Source organism: Gambusia affinis, linkage group LG01 (assembly GCF_019740435.1).
Source record: "Gambusia affinis linkage group LG01, SWU_Gaff_1.0, whole genome shotgun sequence".
NCBI classification, from domain to species: Eukaryota; Metazoa; Chordata; class Actinopteri; order Cyprinodontiformes; family Poeciliidae; genus Gambusia; species Gambusia affinis.
This window is the reverse complement of record NC_057868.1, coordinates 29,273,663-29,298,218: the sequence shown is the minus strand read 5'-3', so window position 1 is coordinate 29,298,218 and position 24,556 is coordinate 29,273,663. Positions and strand designations below refer to the sequence as shown.

The 24,556-nt window shown below is 38.0% G+C and overlaps 1 protein-coding gene across 5 annotated transcripts in view; it reads right to left on the bottom strand.

Annotated features, from left to right (window-relative positions):
* The window catches only part of nkain4 (sodium/potassium transporting ATPase interacting 4), a 65,552-nt gene that overhangs the window by 13,875 nt on the left and 27,121 nt on the right, over positions 1–24,556 (bottom strand). For 4 of the 5 annotated variants that reach the window (XM_044128380.1, XM_044128391.1, XM_044128369.1 and 1 more), the window contains exons 3-5: positions 24,093–24,173; positions 18,810–19,010; positions 4,466–4,526 (exon numbers count right to left, since the gene is read on the bottom strand). In XM_044128380.1, coding sequence (XP_043984315.1) covers positions 4,466–4,526; positions 18,810–19,010; positions 24,093–24,173 — 343 coding nt within the window. Of the gene's footprint in view, positions 1–4,465; positions 4,527–18,809; positions 19,011–24,092; positions 24,174–24,556 lie in introns of those variants that run through there. The other variant, XR_006371817.1, reaches the window with a different exon arrangement.

The window sequence follows — 24,556 nt, the reverse complement described above, 5'->3', positions numbered from 1 at the left end:
GCTCTGTGACAATATCCTGTTGGAAGTCGCCAAAAGAAGACGAGAATGCAACGGTCATAAAAAGATGGAGATGGTCAGCAACATTAGACGTTTAGTTTTCAGTTTCTAAAACTGCTGATCAACAACTATTCCAAGTTTAAAGTAATTTGAAACTCATCTCCATTAATTCACACTTGGTGTGAATTAAGTTGTCTTCACAATGCCATGAATGAATTTAATTCCTGCCATTTGATTTATTGACTACCTATTTTGTCAAGGAGGATTTGAACAATGTATTTAATAAAGTGGATGTTGTGCACGTATTTGTGTCAAAGTTGAATTAAAATTCTGGCAGAAATAGTTTCTTTCAACATTATGAGTTTCTTAAACTTGGAAAGTGTGGTTTTTTGTAAAGAACAGGTATTTAAATTATATATTTTCATCTGGGAGAAACAGTGGCATACAAAACTGATTGGAGTAGAAGTTGTAAGAACCAGTGTTCCTTAAAAACACACCTTAATACTTACCAGCTTCTTTGTGAATCAACTTTTCAAATTAATACAATTCCGTTATTGCTGATTAAGAAAAACAATGTAAAACAATTTAGATAAATAAAAAAAGCTTAGCTTAAAAAAAACTACAAAGCCATCCATCCATCCATCCATCCATCCATCCATCCATCCATCCATCCATCCATCCATCCATCCATCCATCCATCCATCCATCCATCCATCCATCCATCCATCCATCCATCCATCCATCCATCCATCCATCCATCCATCCATCCATCCATCCATCCATCCATCCATCCATCCATCCATCCATCCATCCATCCATCCATGTCTGGTGCTGATGTGACTCAGCATGAAGGGCAGCATCATAATTAGATGAAGTGAGCTTATCCCAGCACTAGGCAGCTAACTCCATGACCTACTTTGCAAAGAGGATTTTACCCACTACTCACTCTGCCGGTGTGCCTGCATGCTGCTGATAACCGAAGAACAAATTCATACATAGAAATGCTCAACAAATCAGCCAACCAGTCAAAGTCAGCTAAACATGCTGGAATACAAGTAGAACATCAGTATGAGGAGTGCAGATATGCAGCCTCTCTCTAAGTTATGGGGGAAGAGAGAATTTGGGACATCACAAACACACTCACACCCTTATTATTATTAATAAAGTCTGAAAGTCTGGTTAAGCCCTGAGCTGATGGTATATGATGCTTGTTATTGCATCGTGTGTTTCATTGCAATCTCTTTACCCAAGTCTGAGCACTCAGATATAACTCTGTCTTCTCCCAGGAGAGTGTACAGCGTGAGAAGAATTCCTGTTTTATCTCTCTCTTTGTGACAAGCTCATCTTGTTTTCTGTTTCTCTCTATATTTTTTTGCTGAATGTTGCCTCATCTCTTTTTTATCGTTCCTGCTAAACACCTCCCTCAGCTCCTCTCATGCACTCCTCCTTTCATCCTTCCATTTATTTTCTGTTTTCTTTCTACCTTCCTTCGCCTCAATTGGGTGCAATCAGCTGTGGGAGTTATCGACCGGCGAGGTGCTTAATAAGGCTGATATAACGAGTGACTGGAGACCGGCAACTTTGTACAAGCGCACCTCATTAAGGATCGGACGACTGAGATTGAAAAACAGGCTGAGAGACAGGCTCCTTAAACAAACCAGAATTAGATTTAGACGTGAGGATATTGCATCTACCTGTGAAGCACTCAGGAATTGGAACTGACACAAGCGAGGGAGCGGCGCACAGAGGAGGAGGAGAGATGCCGAGGCAGTCAGTGAGCTCAGTGAGGAGATTTGCTTTAATGTGCACATCAAATACGAAGAGAAAAAGAGAGCAGAAAAGTGCAAGAGCTGGTCTTTGTGCTGTGTGTGCTGTGCACCTGTGTCTATCTGAGCAAATATTCTTGTGCACACAGAGGCAAAGGGCTGATTACAATAACAAAGAGCTGGGAAGCAATGCTGCAGCCTTTCACTTTGACAAAGCCTAGATCAGAGAACAACTGCAGGATAATTAAGACTAATAAAAATCACTCCATGATTTTTTTTCCTTAACTCTGAGCTTTTGTTGCCACTTCCTTGTTATTTTTGTTCCTGTTTTTGAGAGCGGATATGATTTTCAACAAACCCAAGTAAACAGTGCTCAACAAAATGTATGAATTACGAAGAAAAAAAAAAGAGACAAGAAGAAGTTTCGGTACTGAAAGCTTTTTTTTTTTCTCTGTTAACTAAAGCTGCAGTGCTGCGGAAAGATTATTTAAGGGTGACTGGTGATTAAATGGTTCTTCCCAGAGTTGAGGGGTGGAGCAGCTGGGTGGTGATACTAACCACTCACAGCCTGTGGGTTTCTGGAATGTGACCACCACTGAACAGCTTGTAACACTGGTCTGCATGTCACACACTAAAACCACATCAGCGTTCTTCTTATTACAAGAATTTTCTGTTTTAGCTCATAAATACTTTAATTTGGAGAAGTTCAGTTCAAATGTTATTCAGACCTTGTAAAGTTTTTCTGTTTATCACATTACAACCATAAACTCTGGTGTTTTTATGTTACACACCAACATAAGTAGTACAAAACTGTACATTTGAAGGACAAAATAATTTTGGGTTTTTCAATCAGCCTGGACTGACACCTGTGAGCGTCAATTTTTCAGTCTTGCCACAGATTCTCAATTGAATCTGTATTTTGACTGAGCCATTCTAATACCTGAATGCATTTTGATATAAAACATTCCACTGAAGTTCTGGTTTTGTGTTTATGATCATGTCCTGGTTGAAGTTACACCTCAACTTCTGTTGCAAGCATCTAGCAAACTCCAAGATCATCTTCATTCATCCTCCCATTAGTGCCAGTTCTGACAGCACTTTTTAATTTAGTTTTAGTCAGTGTTTTGATCAAAAATGCGATTTAGTTTTAGGAACAATTATCAGTTTGAAGTGATTATAGTCAACTAAGTAGATTTAGCTAACTAATTATGACGCTATGGAGGAATTTTTCAGACTTCACTGGAAAACTTTAGATGACATGATGGCCTGGTTCCTGCTCCAAGTTCATCATGTCTTCCCTATTTATTGTTCCTCCATATCCTTAGAAAAAAGTGTTGTAAATTTGATTAAATATGAATGATACCATTCACTCTTTTTTTGCGTCCGAGTGTAAACACTTAACTACATTATTGGGATACTTAGTACAAGACCCATTCTCATTGGCTACTTTCTAACTTTTTCCACCTTTCCAAAACTTTATTTTTTCATTTTTTGAAGGAAAATGTAAAGTCATGTTTCACATAATTGAAGCTATTTTGGATTAGTTTTTTATTTTTATTTTCATTTTGTTTTCAAAAAACAGTATGGCAAGCTATTTAACAAAGAACCAAAACTGTGAAATGCAAATTCAGGTCAACAATAATCCAGTTCAAAAAAATAGTTTCAGCAGTTAGAAAATGCCAAAAGGCTATCCAGTTAATAAAATCAGTGAACTGCATTGAACTCATTAGAGTTAACTGAATTAGCAACAGCTTAATTCAAACAATGATTCAAGCAATTCTAATAAATCCTCATAAATCACCTCTGTAGACCTTATTTATTCAATTACTTTACACCCACAACCTTCTTCTCCATGCCTATTTCCAAAATATCTCTAAAAGCAGATTCTTATACATGAGAAAAATGCAGCTTTTTGTTGCTGCAGAACAAATCAGATATTTATGATCACCACTGGTCCCAAGATCAAATGTTTCCTGACCCATGATCGACTAACCTCAGGGAGGACCCCTGACCCGCTCTCTGTAAGGTCACAGCAGCTTGGCAATTTATCACAAGCTTCCATTTCTGGTTCCCAATCCTCCCATGACTTATTTAGTGCCATTTCCCACACCCTTCCCTCAATCTTTCTGCCTGTTACTGCATGACAGGGCAAGAATTAAACTGAACCAATATTTGAAGTACAAAAGGAAATTGTTCTGCATGGTGAGAACTTCAGGACGAAGACATAGATCTAAGAAGAGCTAGAGCAAAAAAAACAAGGGCACATGGGGAGAAAAGAGACAAAAAATCCTAATTGAAGACTCAAATGTACCCAATGTGACAAAGACTTGAGGCAGACAGACAAAGCAATGACTGCACATGAGAAACTGAAACTGATCTGAAGGGGAAAAAAAACAGACTAGACTTATGGAAGCATTGAGAAGTAACAAATGGACCCTTTAGTACTGAAGGAAAAAAGAGTGAGAGACCTCAGCTGGTGTGGAGGAGGAAAGGGAAGAGTGACAGGGAGAAACTGAAGCTGTGAGACAGAGGGGTGTGACTGGAAATGGGTGAGGAAGATGCAACTCAACTGTTCTAAGCTCTGGCATTTATTGTGTCTGGGGCTGAATCTGGGTGTGATCCAATTTTTGCTGCAAAGTTCCTTTTCAGTACTGTTTCTGTGTGCCTGCGTGGGGGTGTATGTGTGTGTGTGTGTCACTCACAAGAGTCCTCCTCCTCAGTGATGACACTGACAACATAGCAGGCGTACACGAACCCCAGGAGCTGTGAACACACACAGAAATGAGAGAGGTTACTCTCCACAGAGCTGACAGTTAGAAACCTGCATGATTCCTGAAGAAAGACAATCCAATATAGGACATTAGAAAAAAATAAATAAACTTCCAGTGGGGAGATGGTAAAACTCATAAAACTACAGCTTCTTTATAGGTAGATTAAATCAGTCAATTCCAGGACTGTCCTTTATTTAAGAACATAATCCACATTTAGCTTCTTACCTCAAATTAATTCTGATTCCCATAAATTCGGACTAGTTTCTTATATAAAGCACTCGCACAGAATCGTGCTGCTGACACCATGTTTCACCATCGCAATAGTGTGCTGGGGATGATGTGCATACCAAATAAAAGTTTAATTTGTGTCTTATCGGACCAGAAAGGTTTCTGCTGCATGTTTGCTCTGTCTCCTCTCTACTCTACGTGGCTTGTGAAAACATTTCAAGCACGACTTTTAAAAACTAGTCTTGCAAACCACTGGACTGAATAGTGCTTTGTGAGATATTCAAAGTTTTGTGTTTTGTTTGTACATTAAAGTTCTCAAACAAACCTCTGAGGATTTTCATAGCCACTACTCCAGCCTGGATGTAACTTTTGATTCTGTGTATTATGTTAACGAAGCTTTAGTCTATCATTTTTCGATTTATGCAACACTTATGAATTATTTTCCCTTGACTTTGTTTTGAATTTCTTTCACTAGTAGTTGGAGTATTGATTAACTGTAGTGACTATTATTATTATGGATGTGTCTGAGTGTTTCAGATATAATAAACTAAAACTGTCGACCATCCTTATATTAATATTAAAATACACGTAAGATATTTTTTTGGTCAGTGGTGAAAAATTGGTGAAGGCAATTGGTTCTACTCAATTTTGTTTTGGGATATCAGAATAAAAAATGTCACAACTGTGCTCTATTTTGTGTTGGTCTATCAAATTAAATCTCAATAAAATATATAGGAGTTTGTGGTTGAAATGTGGAAAAAACGCACAAAAATGTGTCAATATTTTTCCAGGAAACTATTGTAAAAACAGCTGACAAATATCAGTTATAGATCATATGAACATTTTCACATCTCTTATCATTGTTGGAGTAGGTATTATTTTTCTTTTGTGTCTAAATCGCCTTACATATAGAGACAGCTGTGACTCAAGTGACTGAGAAATAAAGCATTTTCATTTCCTAATTTAAGCTAATCACCAACATTCATGCAAAATAAATAAATTGTCATTTATTTCATATTAGACCACGACGTCAGATTTGGATTAAAGCAATTCTGGAGTTATAACAAAGTCAAAAGGGAACTGAAACAAAAAAGCCAAGAAATGCTTTTCTGTCGGGGAAGGCAACAAATTTTACAAAGGTGTGGAATAGAGACGAGCAAAACGTGAAATCCTTACAATACATAAAGCTCAGAGGGAGGGATAATTCTCCAGTGCCACTATATTCCAGAGCTGCAACCAGCTCGGTGTGAACAGAAGGTGTTAAGTGCTCAGAGGAATTGCCAGAGTAAAGAAAGCTGAAAGAAAACCTTCCCTGAATATAATTCTGGGGCTTTGGAGTGAAGACTGGGCCAAGAAACACACAAACACCAGAAGACAGATACAGATTTTTTGGCAGATAAAATGGGAGTGAGCTTTGAAGGAGCACATGGGTGGGCCTGAGATAGTCAACTTTCTTCCAGACTCAATGTGAACTAACAAAAAAATTTCCCGAGCTACCAGACAAAACAGAATATTTTTTATTGAATTAATTAATCAGAATAGGAGAATCATTAGCAGATGATCTGACTGAGGCTGCATCTCTGAATGTGACATTTTTATTGGTATAAAATGTGTTGAAAGATCAACAGAATGACTCGGGATAGGTTAGCTATAGGTTTATTTTATTTATCAATAACATTTTTAAGTGGCAAAAACTTTTAGAAAAATAATTGTAATTTGGCCAATTACACTGTAAAATGTAAAAGTAAAGTGTACTCAAAAAGAAAAGTGACCTGAACTCATTCCAGCTTACTCTGTTGACTATACTAACTTAAACTTAGCAAAGACAACTTTCTACTGAGGCAAGTAATCAAACTCATCAGCAGCAAGTAACCCGAACTTGGAGTTATGAGTGAGCACAACCATTCTGCATAACCAGCAAAAAACTCGGCATCATTCGGCAGCTCTCGTTGAACGCACATGCGCATTGGACACTGACGAGTGACGACGTGTTTGAAAGAAACGCCAAACTGTCAACAATACGGTGATATACAGTAAGTAGAGAGAAGTTAAAACAAGAAATTAGGAAATATGATATAGAAACATTAAAGCTTAATAAGATTTTAATTAAACATAAAATAAATAAAGCAGTTATTGCATTTTTGAAGGTAACAGGATTATATGTAAGAATTTAGATTGGGGGGAGATGCTCTGGTCCACACTCCAGCACAGTAGATGGCGATAATACATCTTAACGTTAGATGTCACCTGCCAATAAAAACTACAAAGAAGAAGAAGAACAATACGGCGGTTGCTGCAGCTAAGTTTTGTCACGGTAAGTCCCACTGTTTTTTAGCAAACTTATATTCGTTATCTCGGCCGTATAATTCATCCGTAAGTCCAGGTTTTGAGGTTAACTTTATGTGTAATGATTTAGCGATGCCTGGGACTAACGTTAGTCGAAAATATCATGTTTATTTAGTGGCAACAAGATGGAGCGGCAGAGCAAAAAAGCTGTCCGGGGCGCAAAACAAAAAAAGGAAAAGGGATAAGGATAAAGATGTTGGCGGGTTAAAAAAGCCGCTGTACTGTTATAGACGGCTTATGATGAGTAGACTGCTATAGGTGGGACAGCTGTAAACTGTAGGAGAAGCAGCCATGATGAAGAAGTGTAGGGTCACCAGATTTGGGTTTTTGAAAAGGAGGACACTTCTTTTTTTGTTGGCGGGGGGGTAGAATCGGCAACGTGGGGTAGAACTAGCGGTAGCACAAGAATCAGCACCGATTTCTTTGCCATACAAAGAAACCTGGAATGGAGTAGTGGAACGGAGTGGCAATGTAATCACAATGCACTGTAAGCTATGTAATGTGTTTTGAGGCAGTTGACCAAAATCCCTAACGATTTTTAAATTCCCCCCGGACATTTTTTTAGGTCTGAAAAGTAGGACATGTCCGGGAAAAAGAGGACGTCTGGTCACCCTAAAGAAGTGTTATGTTGATATGTAATTGTGGTGTCGCTTCTATTGTTGTTAGGACTGCGAAGACCCAGAGGTGTCTCACACCCCCATTGGGATCCTGACCATCATTCCTGAGGACAGGCAGGCCTCCACTGACTCACTGCACCTCCAGTCTTCAAGTACTGCCATCATTTTGGAAGGAAGTCTTGTCATGAATGATCTTGGGAATCTTCCACATGCCATGTGCTTGCTCTTTGGACTTATTTATACTCTGAATTTGGAGTACCCTCAACAACTGAAGTACACCTTTGACTTCATCCAAAGGGTGCTTCTCTCACTTGGACATAAATCCCTAAAAATACAATCACTCAAAAATCTTCTGATGCAATGAGTAAATGTGATGTGACATTATGGATCAACGTTGATACCTTTACCCTTATTGGAAAAGTGATTTTTATTTCTTGTTTGATTCTTTTTTTGTTGGAGAGAGCATCATTGCACTTACAGACTACTAAATGGTTTTATGTTAATGAGGAGAAACATTACTTCACTACGTCATTATTTACTTTATCAATGTTATGATAAATGTTGGGCTCTAGTATTGAGAATTGAGTTTTTGTTTCACAACAGTCAACAAAGACATTTAAGCAGGGATTCTCAAAGTTTTAAAGACTGAGGGCCATTTGAAGGATTCAATATTAGTTTGAAGGCTACCCTAGAAAAAAAGTCGTGTCATTTTTTTTCCCTAAAAAAGTCTATGGAAAACTTTGTTTCCAGGTTAGTGTGTATGTAACCACACTTGAGAACCTTGTATTTAAGGTAAACTTGTTTAATTATTAAACATTTTCTTCCATTCAAACTGTTGTCTGTTGGCTCTTCGTTCCAATAACTTAACACTTTTGGTTCATCTTACTTGAACATATCAAGGCAATTGGTTTCCTGATATTTTGCAAGTAATGTGAACTCTTAAACGTGTAAGTATAACTTATTTTTATGAGTACTGCTTAATTGACATAACTCACAATTTGAAGTCGTCATAATTGACATTTTATAGTCAACTTTACTAATGATTTTGAGTTAACGGCACTCAAGTTTACTGCCATTGCATGAGTTGTCTGAATGAATATTTTACAGTTAACCCAATTAATGATTTTGAGTTAACGGCACTCAGGTTTACTGCCTTTATCTGAGTGGTCTAAACATAGTTATTTTTAGCAATAACACCTTAAAATGAATTAGCTACTTTACTTGAAGATTTTGAGGCAATCGGTTTCCTAACTTTTTTTAAGTAAAGTGAACTTATTACTTTTTACAGTGTAGATACATCTAAACTTAAAGTTGGTTAACTAAAAAAGTTTGGTCAAGAGTAAAGTAGTCTCACAACCATCTTTTCAGTCAACATATTTTACCGACGAATAAAGTTAACCATCGTCTTTGGTCATACATGCATCATGAGAAAAAAAATTATTGAAAGACAAAAATTAATGATAAGCAGCAACTATTTAAGGCAGAGAACTATTTAAATCTAAGCATGAGAATATTAATGTTAAAAAGTTATCATTAGAAAACAGAGATGCATCAGTCAGGTGTTAACTGGGCAAAAACGATTTTTCTTTTCTTTAAACTATGAGCTGCCGATTCAGGTGTTGGTTGATTCTAATTTTCTTGCAAAGTACTTTACCATAAAGAATCTAATTTGTGTAAATTTTGTTTTAATTCAACAGTTAAGTGTAACAAATATTGGACATAAAAGGGAATAAGTTTAAAGAATTTGTCAATGGATGAGTCAAAGATTGTATCTAACTTTTATACGATGGTTTACTAATCCCCAGAAAAAAAAGTACTTTAAAGAACATATTATTTGTTCATGTATTTACAGATTTTGAAAACTGTAAGTTTATAGTTTTGATGTATTTAATGAACAAGGAAATCATTAAAACCTTTCAGTATTTGACCTCCAGGTTAGCGATCAGAGCCAACTGGCAGAAGAAAACGGGAAACTTGTCAGTCTTGATCACTTACCGCTGCATCACTATTACAAAAAACCCCCAAAAAACAAAATAAAACATCACACAGAGAGTGCAATCCAGGCTTAATTGCAATCAAAAAACTAATTTGTGCTCCAAAGTTTCTGAGGGTTGGCTGCCGCAGTAGCTTCATGTCTCAATGAACACACAAGAAAGCACAAAGCAGGAGGACTCATGTGTGGACAAACACACAGCCCAGAGAATAGCCCATGGCACCGGCAGATGGCCGCCATAAACTCTGAAGAAGACACATTGAGTCTCTCCACCAAACCATCCATCCATCGTTTGGCACCGAGCCATGCCAATTAAAAGAGCGACAGGCACACTGCCCTCCTCACAAACACAAACCAAGGAGGGGTTATAGCTGCACCTTATTATTCCCACTTATATGAAACGCACAGAAGTTGAAACCTACTTAGAATGACAGGAACTCTTGTTTCAATCATTTGAGTTTTGTTCTATATTAATTAATTAATTTATTCATTGAAGCTTAACTGATGTTTTATTTCCGAATGAAATAAAACATCATACCCAATAAATAAAGAGAACTAACACGGAGAACAATTTGCACATCTTCTGCAGCTTGCATCACAACCACATTTGCGATCTCCAGTATCTAATTGCTGGTCTCACCCCATCCATTACAGTGGTGGTGAAATGGAGGTGAATTAGCATATGTATAAAGCTAGTGTCAAACACAAGATGGTGTTAACAGCATGGGCCGCGCGTGTTTAGTGTGCGTGTCCGTGTGGGGCCCCTCTGCAAGTGGCTGCTTGCATGGGTTTTTATTGAGCACCCTTTTGTTTTGCCTGGGGTTGAAATAAACAATGTGCAATTAAAAAAATGCTCCAGCAACTTATTCGTGTAATATAAACATACAGTGAAATGGAGCAGATAATAAAAGTCAACATTCTGTGTTTAATTAAGGTGTTGGGAACTACAAACCACCAAGTGAGCCTCACAGGGCCGTTTCTCTGCTGCTGCTCTGCATCTGTGATCTGCAGTGTTCTTCCAAGGGCTGCTCTCATCTCAGCCAAAGGAGGTTTTAGAAAATCTGGCTGTTTGTGGTAGATTATACTGAAATGATTGCAACAAAATCTTGTCTTCAGAGAGGATTGATCTTGCAGCGTTACAACTCCTGAATATTCCTCATCAAAGAGAAATTTGTGTCACAAAGAGCCGTCCAGTTGCTGTCAAAATGTGACTGTCTGGTAAAATAGACATAAGTCGCTGTTATGGGCTCCAGAAAGAGGTTGAGTGCTTTATGTTGGACACAGCATGTATCTGTGTGGTGTCCAACATCGCACAGATGTTCCTGTCTTCCTTTCTTTGAAAGAAAGACAGGAAGTTTTGAGATACAACTAGTCAAAGCTTCTCATTGGGCTGCTGTGTTGTTAACTTTGTCACAACATTTAGCTAGTATTTAGAGTTCTATTGAAACTATTCTTTAAAAAAAAACAGCAACAACTTTACTGAATTTTACTGCTGTTACAGGGGACTTTTGGAGACTAAAATATGACTATTTTGCTAGGTTTCTTTCTTAGATGAAAATACTAAAAGAGTCATTGCTGCCATAAAAGTATTTTTCTATGACATAGAAGGTAGTTCTGGACCACTGCTTCTGTGTTTTGGGGTTTTTTATTTGTCTGCTCTGTCCTATTTAATCTATAGTCGCTCATAGCAAATGACTTTTTTTTTTCTTTTTTTCTCGCATGTTTAACACAATTCAGCCTGATTTACTCTGACAGACACAATACCATACCATACCACACCAACTTTATTTATGAAGCACCTTATACACCGACAGGACCAAAGTGCTATACACAATCATAAAATACAATGCGATAGAAAAGATTGAAAAATAAAATACATACAGACACAATAAAACAAAGTCTAACCTCTCAGATTGTGCCAAAAGCCAAAGAAAAACGATGGGTCTTAAGAAGGGACTTAAAAACAACAAGTGAAGAGGCCTGTCTTATGCCCAAAGGTAGATCATTCCATAGCTTGGGAGCTGCCAGAGAAAAAGCATGGTCACCTCTGAGCTTGGATTTTGTCTTTGGCACCTTCAGGAGCAACTAATCAGCTGACCTGAGGGAACGGGAGGGAGCGTAAGAATGTAACAGCGCAGACAAATAGGGAGGGGCAAGGTCATTAAGAGCTTTAAAAACAAATAAAAGGATTTTAAAATGAATCCTAAAATGTACTGGTAGCCAGCGTAAGGAAGCTAAACACTCCAAAAAGACACAAGTGGAGGCCTCAATAATCACCTATACTAATATAGTGTGTAATTTGAATATTTTAGAACTGCAAGATGAGATCACCTTCTCTGGTTTGGGACCAACTGGAACAATCTGACAGCAAAGGTTCCAGAGCACAAAACAAAATGCCAAAACAAGAATATCAGGGATTTCTCGAAGCTCTAAATTACCTTAGCATCTTAATCCCAAATGTTCCAAAACTCTACTATCTGTTCTTTTAATGAGGGAAAACTTCCCTGAGTACCAGTGTGCCTGACAAAACTCAGCTATAAGAAACCCTTCTCCATCTCTCATTCGTCCATTTATGACTGATGACAGCTTGGTAGTTAGTGTCATCCACACGGTTCTAACAAGATCAGAGTAACAAGATCAGAGGAGTGTCCATTAGGTGGTATACTGTCATAGGGCGAAGCTAATACAGGTCACTGTTCTCAATAACAAGTGACAAGTCCACAGGCTGATTGCTTGGTAAGAGTCTGCGAAAGCGAATAACAAAAGTGGTGTGTCATCGTCTCTCTTAAACAAAAATACACGTTTCCATCAGCTTCTATCGCCGTTGTACCACACTCCTTTCACAGTGGGAGCACAGAGATCATTTTAGAAATTAATGTCATATTAATTAAGCTCATAAAGCCCTTTCATGTCCCCCGTGACTCTCTGTAAGACTGAAGCCAAATCATTTGGCTGCCAATCAGTTGCTTTTTTCTCTTGCTCTCTGCAGCTCTTGTTTTATTAACAGAGGCGTTTCTTTGACCCCACGACCCGTTAATCCTCCCTGTTATCTTTCTATTCAGCTGTCTCTGCTTCCTGGTCTTACTTGGTGAAACACTGTAAGCACAACTCTCTTTCCTGGTCTTACAGAATTCTATAATGGTGATTTTATGAAAATAAGAGAAAAAAAGAAACTTTAAGAAATAATTTTTTGTTTCTCTGCTTTTGTAAAAAAATATATGAGCAAAGGAAAATCTAATACAAGACTAGAATTACATTAGCTTCTTCTGTGTTTCTGCCTTCAGAAAGGAAAATGAAGTCTGTAGCATTGTCTTTGTGAGGGACTGGGAATTGGACCAGCTGCAGAGTGAGAAAAAAAAAAAGTTACATGTATTTGCATAGGCTAATGAAGATCAGGCTCACAGCGGCAGCGCTGGTCCAAAAAGATATATAACTAACTTTATAAACCCGCATTGAGTAAAAAGTCTTAGTCCACTGGGTGTGTCACTACTTTATGATCATTTATGTTAGCTTTAAATATTTAATTTCATTAGTAAAGGATTAAAAACATCTGATTAAAGTCCAAATGACTATTATCTGCTGTGTTAACTTCATAATAATTTCAGCATTATGTCTGTGAGCGTTTGGCCAACGGTAAATGACAAAAATGTGAGTCGAGCTGCAAGCTAATTACTGCACTATTGATCGGGGCTCTGGTTTCAGAAGAGAATTCTGCATGTAATGTAATGAAAGAAATTTGCAGATAAAACACATCACATTTCAGAGCAGAGGAATGGCTCTTTACAGAAAGAGTTGGTGCAGATGGCCTATAGGTTAATTACAAAAGACTTCCCTGCCTGAAAATAAGGCAGCAAGCGTCTGCAGAAAATTAGAAGTGTGTGCTTGTGTCTGGGCAGCTGCATGTTTAATGACAACCCTTGATGAGGTAGGGACTGCAGAGACCACGTCCACCTGTTCTCCTCAACCCCATTATCCTCCTGAATCAAAGCAGGCTCACACACAAGCTAGAGAGAGGCATGTATGTTGGGGTTTTTGGTATTAATTAGCATTTTCCACATTAGATAAAGTGCAACTGGCATACAAATGCTGACAGAAAAAGCACAACTACAACTTGTTAAAAAATAAGCTTTGATAAAAATATAAGGGGAAATTAAAGCTCCCGGTTCTTAAAACCTACGAGGCTGAGTAAGAAGCAAAACATTGTAAAAAACTCAAGATGCACTTCTTGTCTTGGAGGCTGCTTGTTTTATAACTTTATGCTTCCCTTTCTATTCTGTTAGCTCTGTGGTTTCTCTCAGAGGTTTAATAAATTACAAATATTAAGGCTAAACTAATCTGCACCAAACCAGATAAATAAATAAGAAAACCAATCCAGCGTCTTTTGAAACTGAAATCATTCTTGCATCAGTTATTAGATGGAGACCGACACTGCATCCACTGGTTCCAATTCATGTTAGTTGCTGCAACTAACATGAATTGGACCAGAAATTTTGGATTTTATTTTATGGATTTTATTAGTGAAAATTCTGCCAAAAATATTGGAAAAAAAGGCTAAAAAATGAGTTAGCAGAAGGAGGGCTAAACAGTTTGCAGAAATGTATTGTGTTCCATTCAGCTGTCAATAATCATTATCATAATATGTAGAATCTGGAAGTGTTTTGGAAGTCACTGTCACAAGGATCTGAAAAACGAATAAACTGTTGCAGTTACTGATAATTTGTGTGGAGCTTTGTTTAAGGTATAAAGAACGAAGGCAGCAGAGAATTCAAAGCAGTGTCCAATCCTATACCAGTGTGTTATACCTAATGAAGTGACCATGAGTCTACACCATAATCAAAAATGACTAAATGATCAGGTAGAAGTTTCTGCATTGGAAACTTTACTGAGAGATGCTTAAATTCAGATATAAGATCTAGATCTCAAAGAAATTGCATCAGACTATCTCTAAATAAATGATTTTGGTCAAGAAAATCCTTGAAATATAACATTAGTTCTCTGTATTAGGAACCGTGTCTCAATCTCTGTGCTTCTGCAAACAGCCCAAATAATTTTTCACGGCTGCATCCTTATTTCTTCCATCACTGGATCTGGGAATCCTTTGAAGCAGATGCTGTAAAATGTAAGCATAAATGCTGAAATGTTATAGTTGTGTTTTATTCCCCTATAGTGCTAGAGGCGAACGACTAGTTCCTGATAGATGCTGGGTGAAAATTATTTTTGTTTTTCAAAATAGGAACATCAAAGATCGACATCGATGGCTCGCAATGCAGTGATGCTGGTTCCTCAGCACGAGAGCTCCAAAACAACAGGGACTAATGGACTCATCAAAGGGAGAACCCTGACCTCTGAAACGGATGATAAGATGGGTGGGGTGATCATGCTGTTTTCATGCTGCTGAACCACAGTGACCACAAAATGCACAGTGACCCTTTCACACTCTGTAATTAACCAATGGGGCATCCTCCTCCCCCTCCCGACAGCAAACGACACGTAACAGAGAGCTACTTAAATTCAGTGAGAAAAACAGTTGCAGTGACAGGGAACTAGTTAAAAAAAAAAAAAAACAACTGAACTGTCCACTTTTGTTATTTGAGTTGGTGGAAATTTGACAGGGATGAGGAGGTCAAAAAGACTGGGATGCAGAGAGGAAAGAGGAGACAGGAAGACACTGAGCAGAAAGATTGTGTTGAGGGGAGAAAAAAAAAACATGCAAACAGAGGAAATGAGTAATGGAATGAGAGAGTGATGGAAGCTGTCGCTTTTTTTCTTTTTTTTCCCTTAACTTTTAGCCGATGCAGGTTTTACTGCTCCAGTATAAAACACAGCCTCTGGCAGCTACATCCAGAGTTAAATGATACAATAATCTAAATGTATTAGAGCACCTTCTCCTGCTGCTTGCTGGGAAAAACAAGCAGTCCTGACAACTCTTGCGCATGTTTCCCTGCTCCCATCAGTGTCTCTGAGTAATGTCTACAGATGTAAGCTGAATCTCATCTCTTCCACTGCTTCTGTTCCTTCCCTCAAACTGTCCTTCCCTCCATCTAATTGGAAATGTTACCTCACACTCAGCTGTTTTATTTAGCTTTAAAGAAGAGAGAACCATGATTGGAGGAATGTTGAATTTTTTTTTTATGTGTGAGTGTATGTGTTTGGATTCAGCAAAAGCAACAAAGAATAAAAGCAGTGATGGAGGAAAATATTCCCTTCTGTGATAAATAATTTAGTATCTAAGTTAGAAAACGGTGCTTTTACTTCATGCTCATCCTTCTAGATTATGAAGTTACTTTGCCTGAGCGTTGCCCGCGGCACGATGAAGCAACAAAACAGTTCTGACTTGACTGAGTTCAAGGCTTCACGTAGGAATCTCTTTCTTCTGGATTGTAAGCCTGGAGAAGACGGATGAGAAAACTCCCACCATTACTGGCTAAAGTATTCACATTTTTCAGCCTAATAAAACATACTCCTTGGAGTCCAAACTAAATATTTTATGGCCTTTCCATGTGACCTTGAAAGATCAACTCCCCTTTTCTTCAGATTCTTATCCGAATAAGCTCTGTTGTGACTTTCTGATATCTTGTCTTATTCCACAGACACAAAACAACCAGGTAGTTCACTTAAAAATAAAATGTGAAATATCTGCATATTCTACAGAGCTGAGACCTGTGACTTTTCAACGTCTGCATCAGTTCCTGAGGTCCCTCAGATTCCACTGCAGTCAAATGCACAAAGCCTGAACATTTGTATGTTAACTGGGTCTGTATTGCCCAGGCAAAGAGAAGATAAAGCGGGCGCAAAACAGAGCTTTAAAGGCAACAGGAAGCCTATGTGGCAGCATCTTGTGATGGTGCTGCGAACAAACAGCTGTTGTGACTGGATGATTCTGACACCCTTCAAAAAACAGTGGGGTGTGAACGTGAATCAAACCAAATGAAGATGTGATATTTTTCAGCAAGCGCCACCCAATCAAATCAAGTCTGCTGACTTGTTGTTGTGAGATCTACCAAGAAAGGGCACATTAACCTGAGAGAGCAGTAAAAAAAATAAAAAATTAAAAAATCTATACATTTTCTATCTATAAAACACACAGGCTGCGTTTGGTTGTAGCCGATGTTCTAAAGCATTAATCCCTTTTTAAACCTGTTTGACTGACTAACAGATTGACTATCCAATACTGGAGTCCAGTCTCTGCACACCTCAGTGTGTGTCAACGGTACCAAATGACCTGTATTGACTGGCAAGAGGCATCAAGGTGTTCCCTATGTGCTTTGGAACTAGTGTTCCTCAGTGAGAGTTGTAATCCACAGATGGAGAAAAAAACCCAACACATTTTATGCTGATAATGACCAGCTAACTCAACATGCTTTAGTAAAAAGGACTAAACTGTCATGAGCAGAACTGATATAAAGTAAGGCTTTTTGAAGAAGAAATCTTAATTGAAAAAACAGATTAACGTATGACTTTAGTAAGAAGCACTCTATGTATCTAGCGGTTCTAAAAGGCTTCACTTTAAAATTCCTGACGTTTCTCCACTGATTAACTGTCGGCCAGAGTAGCTGACATGTTTTGACTATGACATAAGCAAAAATGAAAGCCTAACTGCCTTATTGTGCACTCACATGCACAAATGCATCATGGAGTTTTGATGCATTGTTTACACTCTCTGCTGTTTTCTGTTTGTTTGATGCTTTATTTATGTAACGGAGCTATTTTGCCAACCAGACGGATTCAGAGAGGAAAGCAGGGGCATGTTACGTCATGCTGCCGTGGATCTATAAAGGATATCAATTTACAATCAATTTCCCAGCCATTCAGTCGTATAGATAACAGACTTCTTTTGTCTGACAATCTGCTGGGGATTTATCGGAGCATTTGATTTGTTGTAGGCGTTGTAACTTGGATTTGGGAATGATGCCACATTCATCAGTTGAGCTAAATCCATTACTGAGCTTTCCTGATTGTTGTGATGCTAACTGCTATAAGCAAAACCACTTAACAACAATGTATTTAAGAATTCACATAGTGGAAACTGGGAAATATGACTTCTGAGAACAAACAGAATGCACTATTTGTTTTTCAGTCTGATGAAAAAAAAAAGACAAACTGAAACCTTAGTGATTAATTGAACACATTACATTTACTTTTTATTTGACTTGTTTAGGAAATTGGCAAACCAGGAAAATAACACTACACACTGAAGGACTACAGTCCAAATTTCCCTGCTCTTCCCAGTATGAGCCCTCCTCAAGTTTGAGGCGATTGCTTGGCTCAACAATAACCTGTGAGTCAACAGCTAAATGGAGCAGCCGTGCCCTCAGAAGCAAGGCTTGGAGTCCAAGAGAGGGAACAAACAAGTTCAAAGCCAGTAAGCAAAACAGTTAATGAGGCTTTTTCTTCATGGGAATGACAGAATCAAGGATACAATTCAGTGATTTTTATTATTTGGTGCCTCTCCCATTAGCCTTCCCAGTGCTCTCTAAAGCTTAAATTATACCAAGATTGCATGGGAAGAGTAAAAATTAACATCACACCAAAACCAGCTGATGTCTGTTTTTGTTTAGTTTTTTTTTTTTCATCTTGTGCAGTTATATGGTGGAGACATTTAAATCTCTGTCTCTAAAACTAAAGCAATCTGAGTTCTGCTAACTGAAAGTGCTTTGGCACCAAAAAGGATGGGTCTAATTGTACATACATGCACATGGGTGTGTGCAGATAAAAATGTTGGCAGGATGAGAGCTTCTGTTGTATTGACAGTGGGATGTAAACCGAGGACAATAACAGCCTTTCCATTGTTGGTAAAAACCTGTTAGCTGTTGGCAGGTCTGAGCGTGAGCCAGACATAACAACTGTTCATTTTCCATTTACTGACCAGAGCACAGGAAGGAAGGCTGGTAGAGACAAAATACCAGAGAAGTTTTAAAGGTTCGTGTCCTTTCCAAAGAACTTGTTGGAAAATCATCCCCACCCTTTCTATTATGTTCGCCTTTTATGTTCATAAATCCATCTGCATATGACACGATCCAATAACACGGAACCATGTCCTTGGCGTACTCCCATGAGTGTTTGTGCTGTTCTGTAGGGCTACCGTACTCACAGCAACAAGGATCTGCACGCCGCTATGTATGACCTCGATGTACCGGTATTCCATGAAGCAGCCCACGACAGAGATGTAGGAGTGGCTCTCTGTGGTGCGGACTTCGGGGTCCTCTGGCATCTCTTTCCTCACACAGCCGGGACCGTGCTCGCTCCACCAGGAGTGATGAGCTGATATGTTAAATGTCAGCAGATTGCTCTCCTAGAAGAAAAGAAACACATTAACCTTTTTGTGTGGTTGCTATTATTTGTGAGGCATATTCATATAATCTTTATCTAGAACCCGCGCCAAGTTGTTCATGAAGGGTATAAGTGTATGAACATTAAAGAATTTTGTGATCATGCAAGATGAGTCTGAGCAATTTGCTATATTTACCTAATTATTACACTTTATTTAATTTATCAGTTGACATTCAAGGTCCTAATTGCCTTGACATACACAACAGAATCCAGTTATTTACATACACGTCATAAACCTTTGTCTTTTCTGTCGGACATTAATTCAGACTAAAGGTTTTCTGTATTAGCTCAGTTAGGATATCTAATATTTCTATTTGCTAAATGGCAGACAAAAAAATTTATTTTAGTTCTTTCTACAAATTTATAACTTTACATACACCAAGATTCCCAAGGACACAAGAGCAAAGATGGGTGGAGCGGGGATCAAACCAGCAACCCGCCAATTGCATGGCAAACTCCTACCACCGTTGCCACCATCGTCCCACTATACTTTGCACTTCTGCCACTGGTTTGTATACCTAACCTGTAACAAGGAAAGCTTAGCCAGCAGCAGTGCTGCACAATTTATTAAGCTGCAGTATCATGGTGCATGATAACAAAACAGCAAAGGATTGTTCAGATCTAATAATTGTTAGCCCATTATATTTCAAATTCTCTGCATGCCAATGAAATATACACACAATACTGTAAACTCTTCATTGTCTTTACACCCGAAGTCTATGAAAGGGCATCGTGACATTAGAATCTAATAAAGGCCCATGAATTGAACTTAGATTCATTCCTCATTGAGTGAGAGGCAGCCAGCGGTGGTTATAGATACGTCCCAATATGTGCTGTTGCCCAGGGTGGCATAGAAGCACCTAATTATAAAATACAAAATATCTATCAGTTGTGACCTGAGCAAGCTTTCAATTGTGTTTATTCATGTACAACGAGTAGGGAACAGAAATCCCTGTGTGGACTGTGGGTTACTTTCTGCGAGACCGCGATGCATCCCACTTCAAAATGTCAAATAATTTCATGTATTTTAATGGGTAGACGGGATGGCTGAAGGAGCAGGCCCCCCAAAGGGTGCCATTAATGTGAGAACTGCAGCTCTAAATGTGAATAGAGAACTACTTAGACCTTCGCCCCAAAAAGAGAAATAAAAAAAAGAGCAGCACGATCTTTTGTTACTTGTCACAGTTGCTGTGACAAGTAATTAAAAAAATATATTGTTAATATATATAGTTAATAAAATTAATGGGATATGACACGCTCTGAACAGACCAGTTGCATATGATTGAGGTTTATAAAGTAATGTGGCAACGACACAAATGTGACATAAGTATTAGGGCCAGCTTTTTAAACATGTTAGTTCCCCTTGTATGTAGATTCATTTTGAAGCAGCCACATGAGCCCATGTGCACGGACCGTCAGAAACTGATGCTGATCAATATCCCAATACAGCAATCTAAACCCGCATCTGCTCCTCAGTGACAAGACATGCATTATTAAAAGAACAGAGGTCTGTCAGGAAGCATCCCTGATTCCTATCGGCCCACAAATAGGAATCAACAGTATACTAAATGATGAAGGTTGAAACAACTTTCAAAAATGGCTCTGAGCAAGAAGTTAAAAAAATGAAATCTTTGAAACATTTGTCAAGTGTGATACCACATATTCTCCTCTTTCTATTAATGACCTATCATCATTCTTTGTCTTTTACTTTCTTCCTTTTGCCCTTTGGTCATTTGTCTCACAGTCACAATCTACAAGGACGACTTAAGGTCAGAGTAGCCCAGCGAGGCCTAATGACTTGACAGATATCATTGATTGATACTGTGAGGCTGGGAAATCATCTCTATGGAAGGTACACTCATGACTGCAGTGCATCAGCAGTCGATACTGAGAAGGGTTTTCAGCAACTCACTGCCAGGAGTGGCAGTACTCGCCTCTGGCCACAAGCGCAAATCAATTCTTCAATATCATAGACTCAAGGTAAGTCTGGTAGTCTTAGACAAACTAATTATTTTAAATCCATTCATATTTCAAGAAGTTGCTAAAGATATCACCACTTAAATATTTGTCTCCAACTCTAAACATCAAATGACAAGGAAATATAGTTACAAAGTTGTTTGGTGTAAAGATATATTAAATCGGGTTCCGTTTCATTGCAGGGAGAAGAAACCACCTGTGGACCTAAATGGATGTTATAGTCTCATCTGATTGTGCCTACAGCTTTAAATGTAATTACATTTCATAAATAACTTACTTAACTATGCTGGTCCTAGAGCGTGAGTGAAGCCGGAGGTTGTTTCAGACTAAATCTAATGACATTTGCAGTCGTTCCTATGAAGGACTGGGAACCGCCTAAATTCAATATAAGCAGGTTACAGCTTTACAAAAACTAGAAATGTGACACAAAACTATTGATCAGAGTATGTCTAATGTGCATCATTTTATCATACTTGTATGCAGTATACTGGGTCATTTTAGAGTTAGCTTAACAGTATAATAAGCAGGCACTATTACTAAAGTTGTAAACAACAAACCATCTAAAATACAAAAGAAAATGAAAAATAACTGGGTGCTTAGCTAAATGCATCCACATTTTTTCTCTGTAGAGAAGAAAAAAAAGAATGATACAGATTATTTTTACCTAGAGTTTTTGGAATATATACCATTATGAAAACAAGCAGTAGGGTTAAAGCATCCTTTTCCAAGAATCAGTATACCAAAAAGTAGTAACGCCTGCGGTCAACATGTGCAGAGTTTTATAGACAATGAATATGAGGTCGATGGATGGAGCCTGTTTAAATCAAAGGTGTGTGTGGAGCAGCAAGGCTCTATTTGTCTTGCACTGTGGGGGAAGGTATAAGAGATCAATAGGAGGTGACAGCGAATGTGGCATATGACTCTGTGACAACCTGTCCCCTAACTCTGCAGGCCGGGCCAGCACACAAAGCTCACACAAACATACAGGTACATACACTGCCTCTGGTCTCTCCTGTCAACATCAGTCAAGGTGATCCAGAAAGAATTAGCTCACTTGTTTTGTGATATAATGTGTTGGGGGATCCTCTTCTAAGGACTGTCAAGTGTCGAGTTTGATTTTTCTATGCAGATGGTCTTTGTGCAGGCGTGTGTGTGTGTGCGTGCGTGTGCGTGTTTGTGCACTCCATTAGCCAGCTTTCCTCCTGGCCACCATATGCAGAGCTCTGAGCCCAAGCTGGCTCCATCTGTCGGGTTAATGCTCAGTCTCGGCCCCAAGCAGCTGGCCCCTACAAGCATCATTATTCTAGTAGGAACACGCACATACACACACACCCATAGATATGAGTGGAGAAAGACAGACAGACAGACACACTCGATGAAGCCAAGGATCATCATGCAATGACAAACTCCACGTAACCCGGGAAGGTGTTTCTGAAACTCATTTTGGCTGTCTGAGCAGGTGTCAGATGAATGTTGCCAACATGAATTTATTATTCTCAGTGGTCAGCAGGTTGGATGGGTGAGCTATTCATCAGTGGAAAGGACAGGAGAGGAGTAGTGAACAGATTGACTAAGCAAGAAAAGAAAGAGGGAAACCGAATAAAATTAGCCACTTGGCTATATCAGAGTATGTAGTATTTTGCTCATCAAAAGTATTTATCCTCCCCTTAACTTTTTACAGAATTACTAAATAATAATAAATAAATAAATAATAATAAAACTAAATATTTAATGTTTTTTATTGAAACATAATGTAATAGGCCAATATTCAATATTTGTCTTATCAATAAAAATCTGAAAAGTGTGCATTTTTAAATTCCTACTCCTTGAATCAGTACTTTGTAGAATCATCATGTGCCACAACTTCTGCTGCACGTCTTTTGAGTCATACATCCACCAGCTTTGCACATGTGGAGGTTCACATCTTATTATCAAAATCATCCAAGTTTAGTTATTTTGAGTTTGTCTGTGGAGATAAGTTTTCAAATCTTGCCACAAATTCTCAAATGGATTTATGTCAGGACTTTGACTAGGCAATTCAAACATATAAGTTTTGATATAAACCGTTTCATTGTAGCTCTAGATGCATGTCATATGTTTCAGTTTATTTTTATGTATAAAAACACTGTGTCTGTGTTTAACAAAAACAACAACAACAACAAAAAAAAGAAATAGATTTAAGTTTGCAGTTTTAACAGGACAAATATGTCAAAATACTTTTGCATAGTATGTGCAATTAACAGTGTGTTAACAGAGCTTTGGAGACAGGATATTTTTTTCTAGTTAAATGTTCCTCTATTATAAATCTAGTATATGTATCCCACCCTCCAATCTGCAACAAAACACACCAGAAGACATAAAAGAAGCAGAGATATTTAATTTCTGGCTGCTACATAAATTCCACAGAGTAATTTATTGTCTGCTGTTGGGGTTCCTAAGACTTACTGGTGTGACACTTTCATTATGCTGTACACTTCATATAACTGTGTTTGCTTTGACTACACTTATACTCATGGTCATTCCTTCAGGCATAATGGAAGCTAAAATAACTCTGTGGCAGAGAATCATATTAATTATAACTATAGTTCATATTCAGTGAGAATAAATCTGAATTATATCTCAGCTTGTTTTTGGAAGTGAAACTTCATTTTTGCCTTGCAGCAGTCAAACAACTACTGTATCATGAAGTCAGGGTTATTCTGAGTACTTTCCAAGAAAAAAAATTCTGTTACTTTGGCTTTTTTCCTTTCTTAAAAGTAAATTCACAGGAACTTCTCCTTCGACAGCAATGTTGTTTAATCCTTGTCTCCAAGCCTCATGCAGAAGCTGTTTATAGTAACAACCATCAGTGGATATATTTTTATTAGAAACTTTATAGTTTAAGGCTTGACAAAACTTTCAGGAAGGTGTGCTTACTTAAGCTGATTCTTAAAAAAGATATTTGCACTTCATTAATGCTTAAATGTGTTTCTTTATTACAGACACAGAGAACAGATTGCACCAATAGGACCTATTCATGACCTAATATGATGAGATAAAAGCCTTACAGAAATGTTAGAAATCTCACCTTTGACAGACCTCCAACGTTCAGATAAAAGCAGATAATGAAGACGTTCCAGGCTACCCAAAGTGCGGCCCAAACAGCGTACTGCAGGAGAGACGCAACGATTAGTTGAAAGCACGTTTAGCAGAAACAGTAGATGGAAATTAACTGAACCTAAACCAAAATGACATGCTGAATCAATTAGGTTCTTAACAACAAAAAGCAACATGTTATATAGTTAAATCTCTATCAAAATCATGATTATAAAACATTGAGACCACAATAAGACATTTTAAAACTTTTTACACAAGTGAAATGCAAAAAAAAAAGTGTGATGTAGTGATAAAATCAAAGTGCAGACGTCTGCTGCAGCAGAGATTAAAAGAATTTATTTCAAGTTCACGTTGGTTGTGAACCCCCACATAAGACTGAATGCTCAAATTAAAAAAAAAATATAAATTAGTTTTAATTTAATGGAGTTAACACTT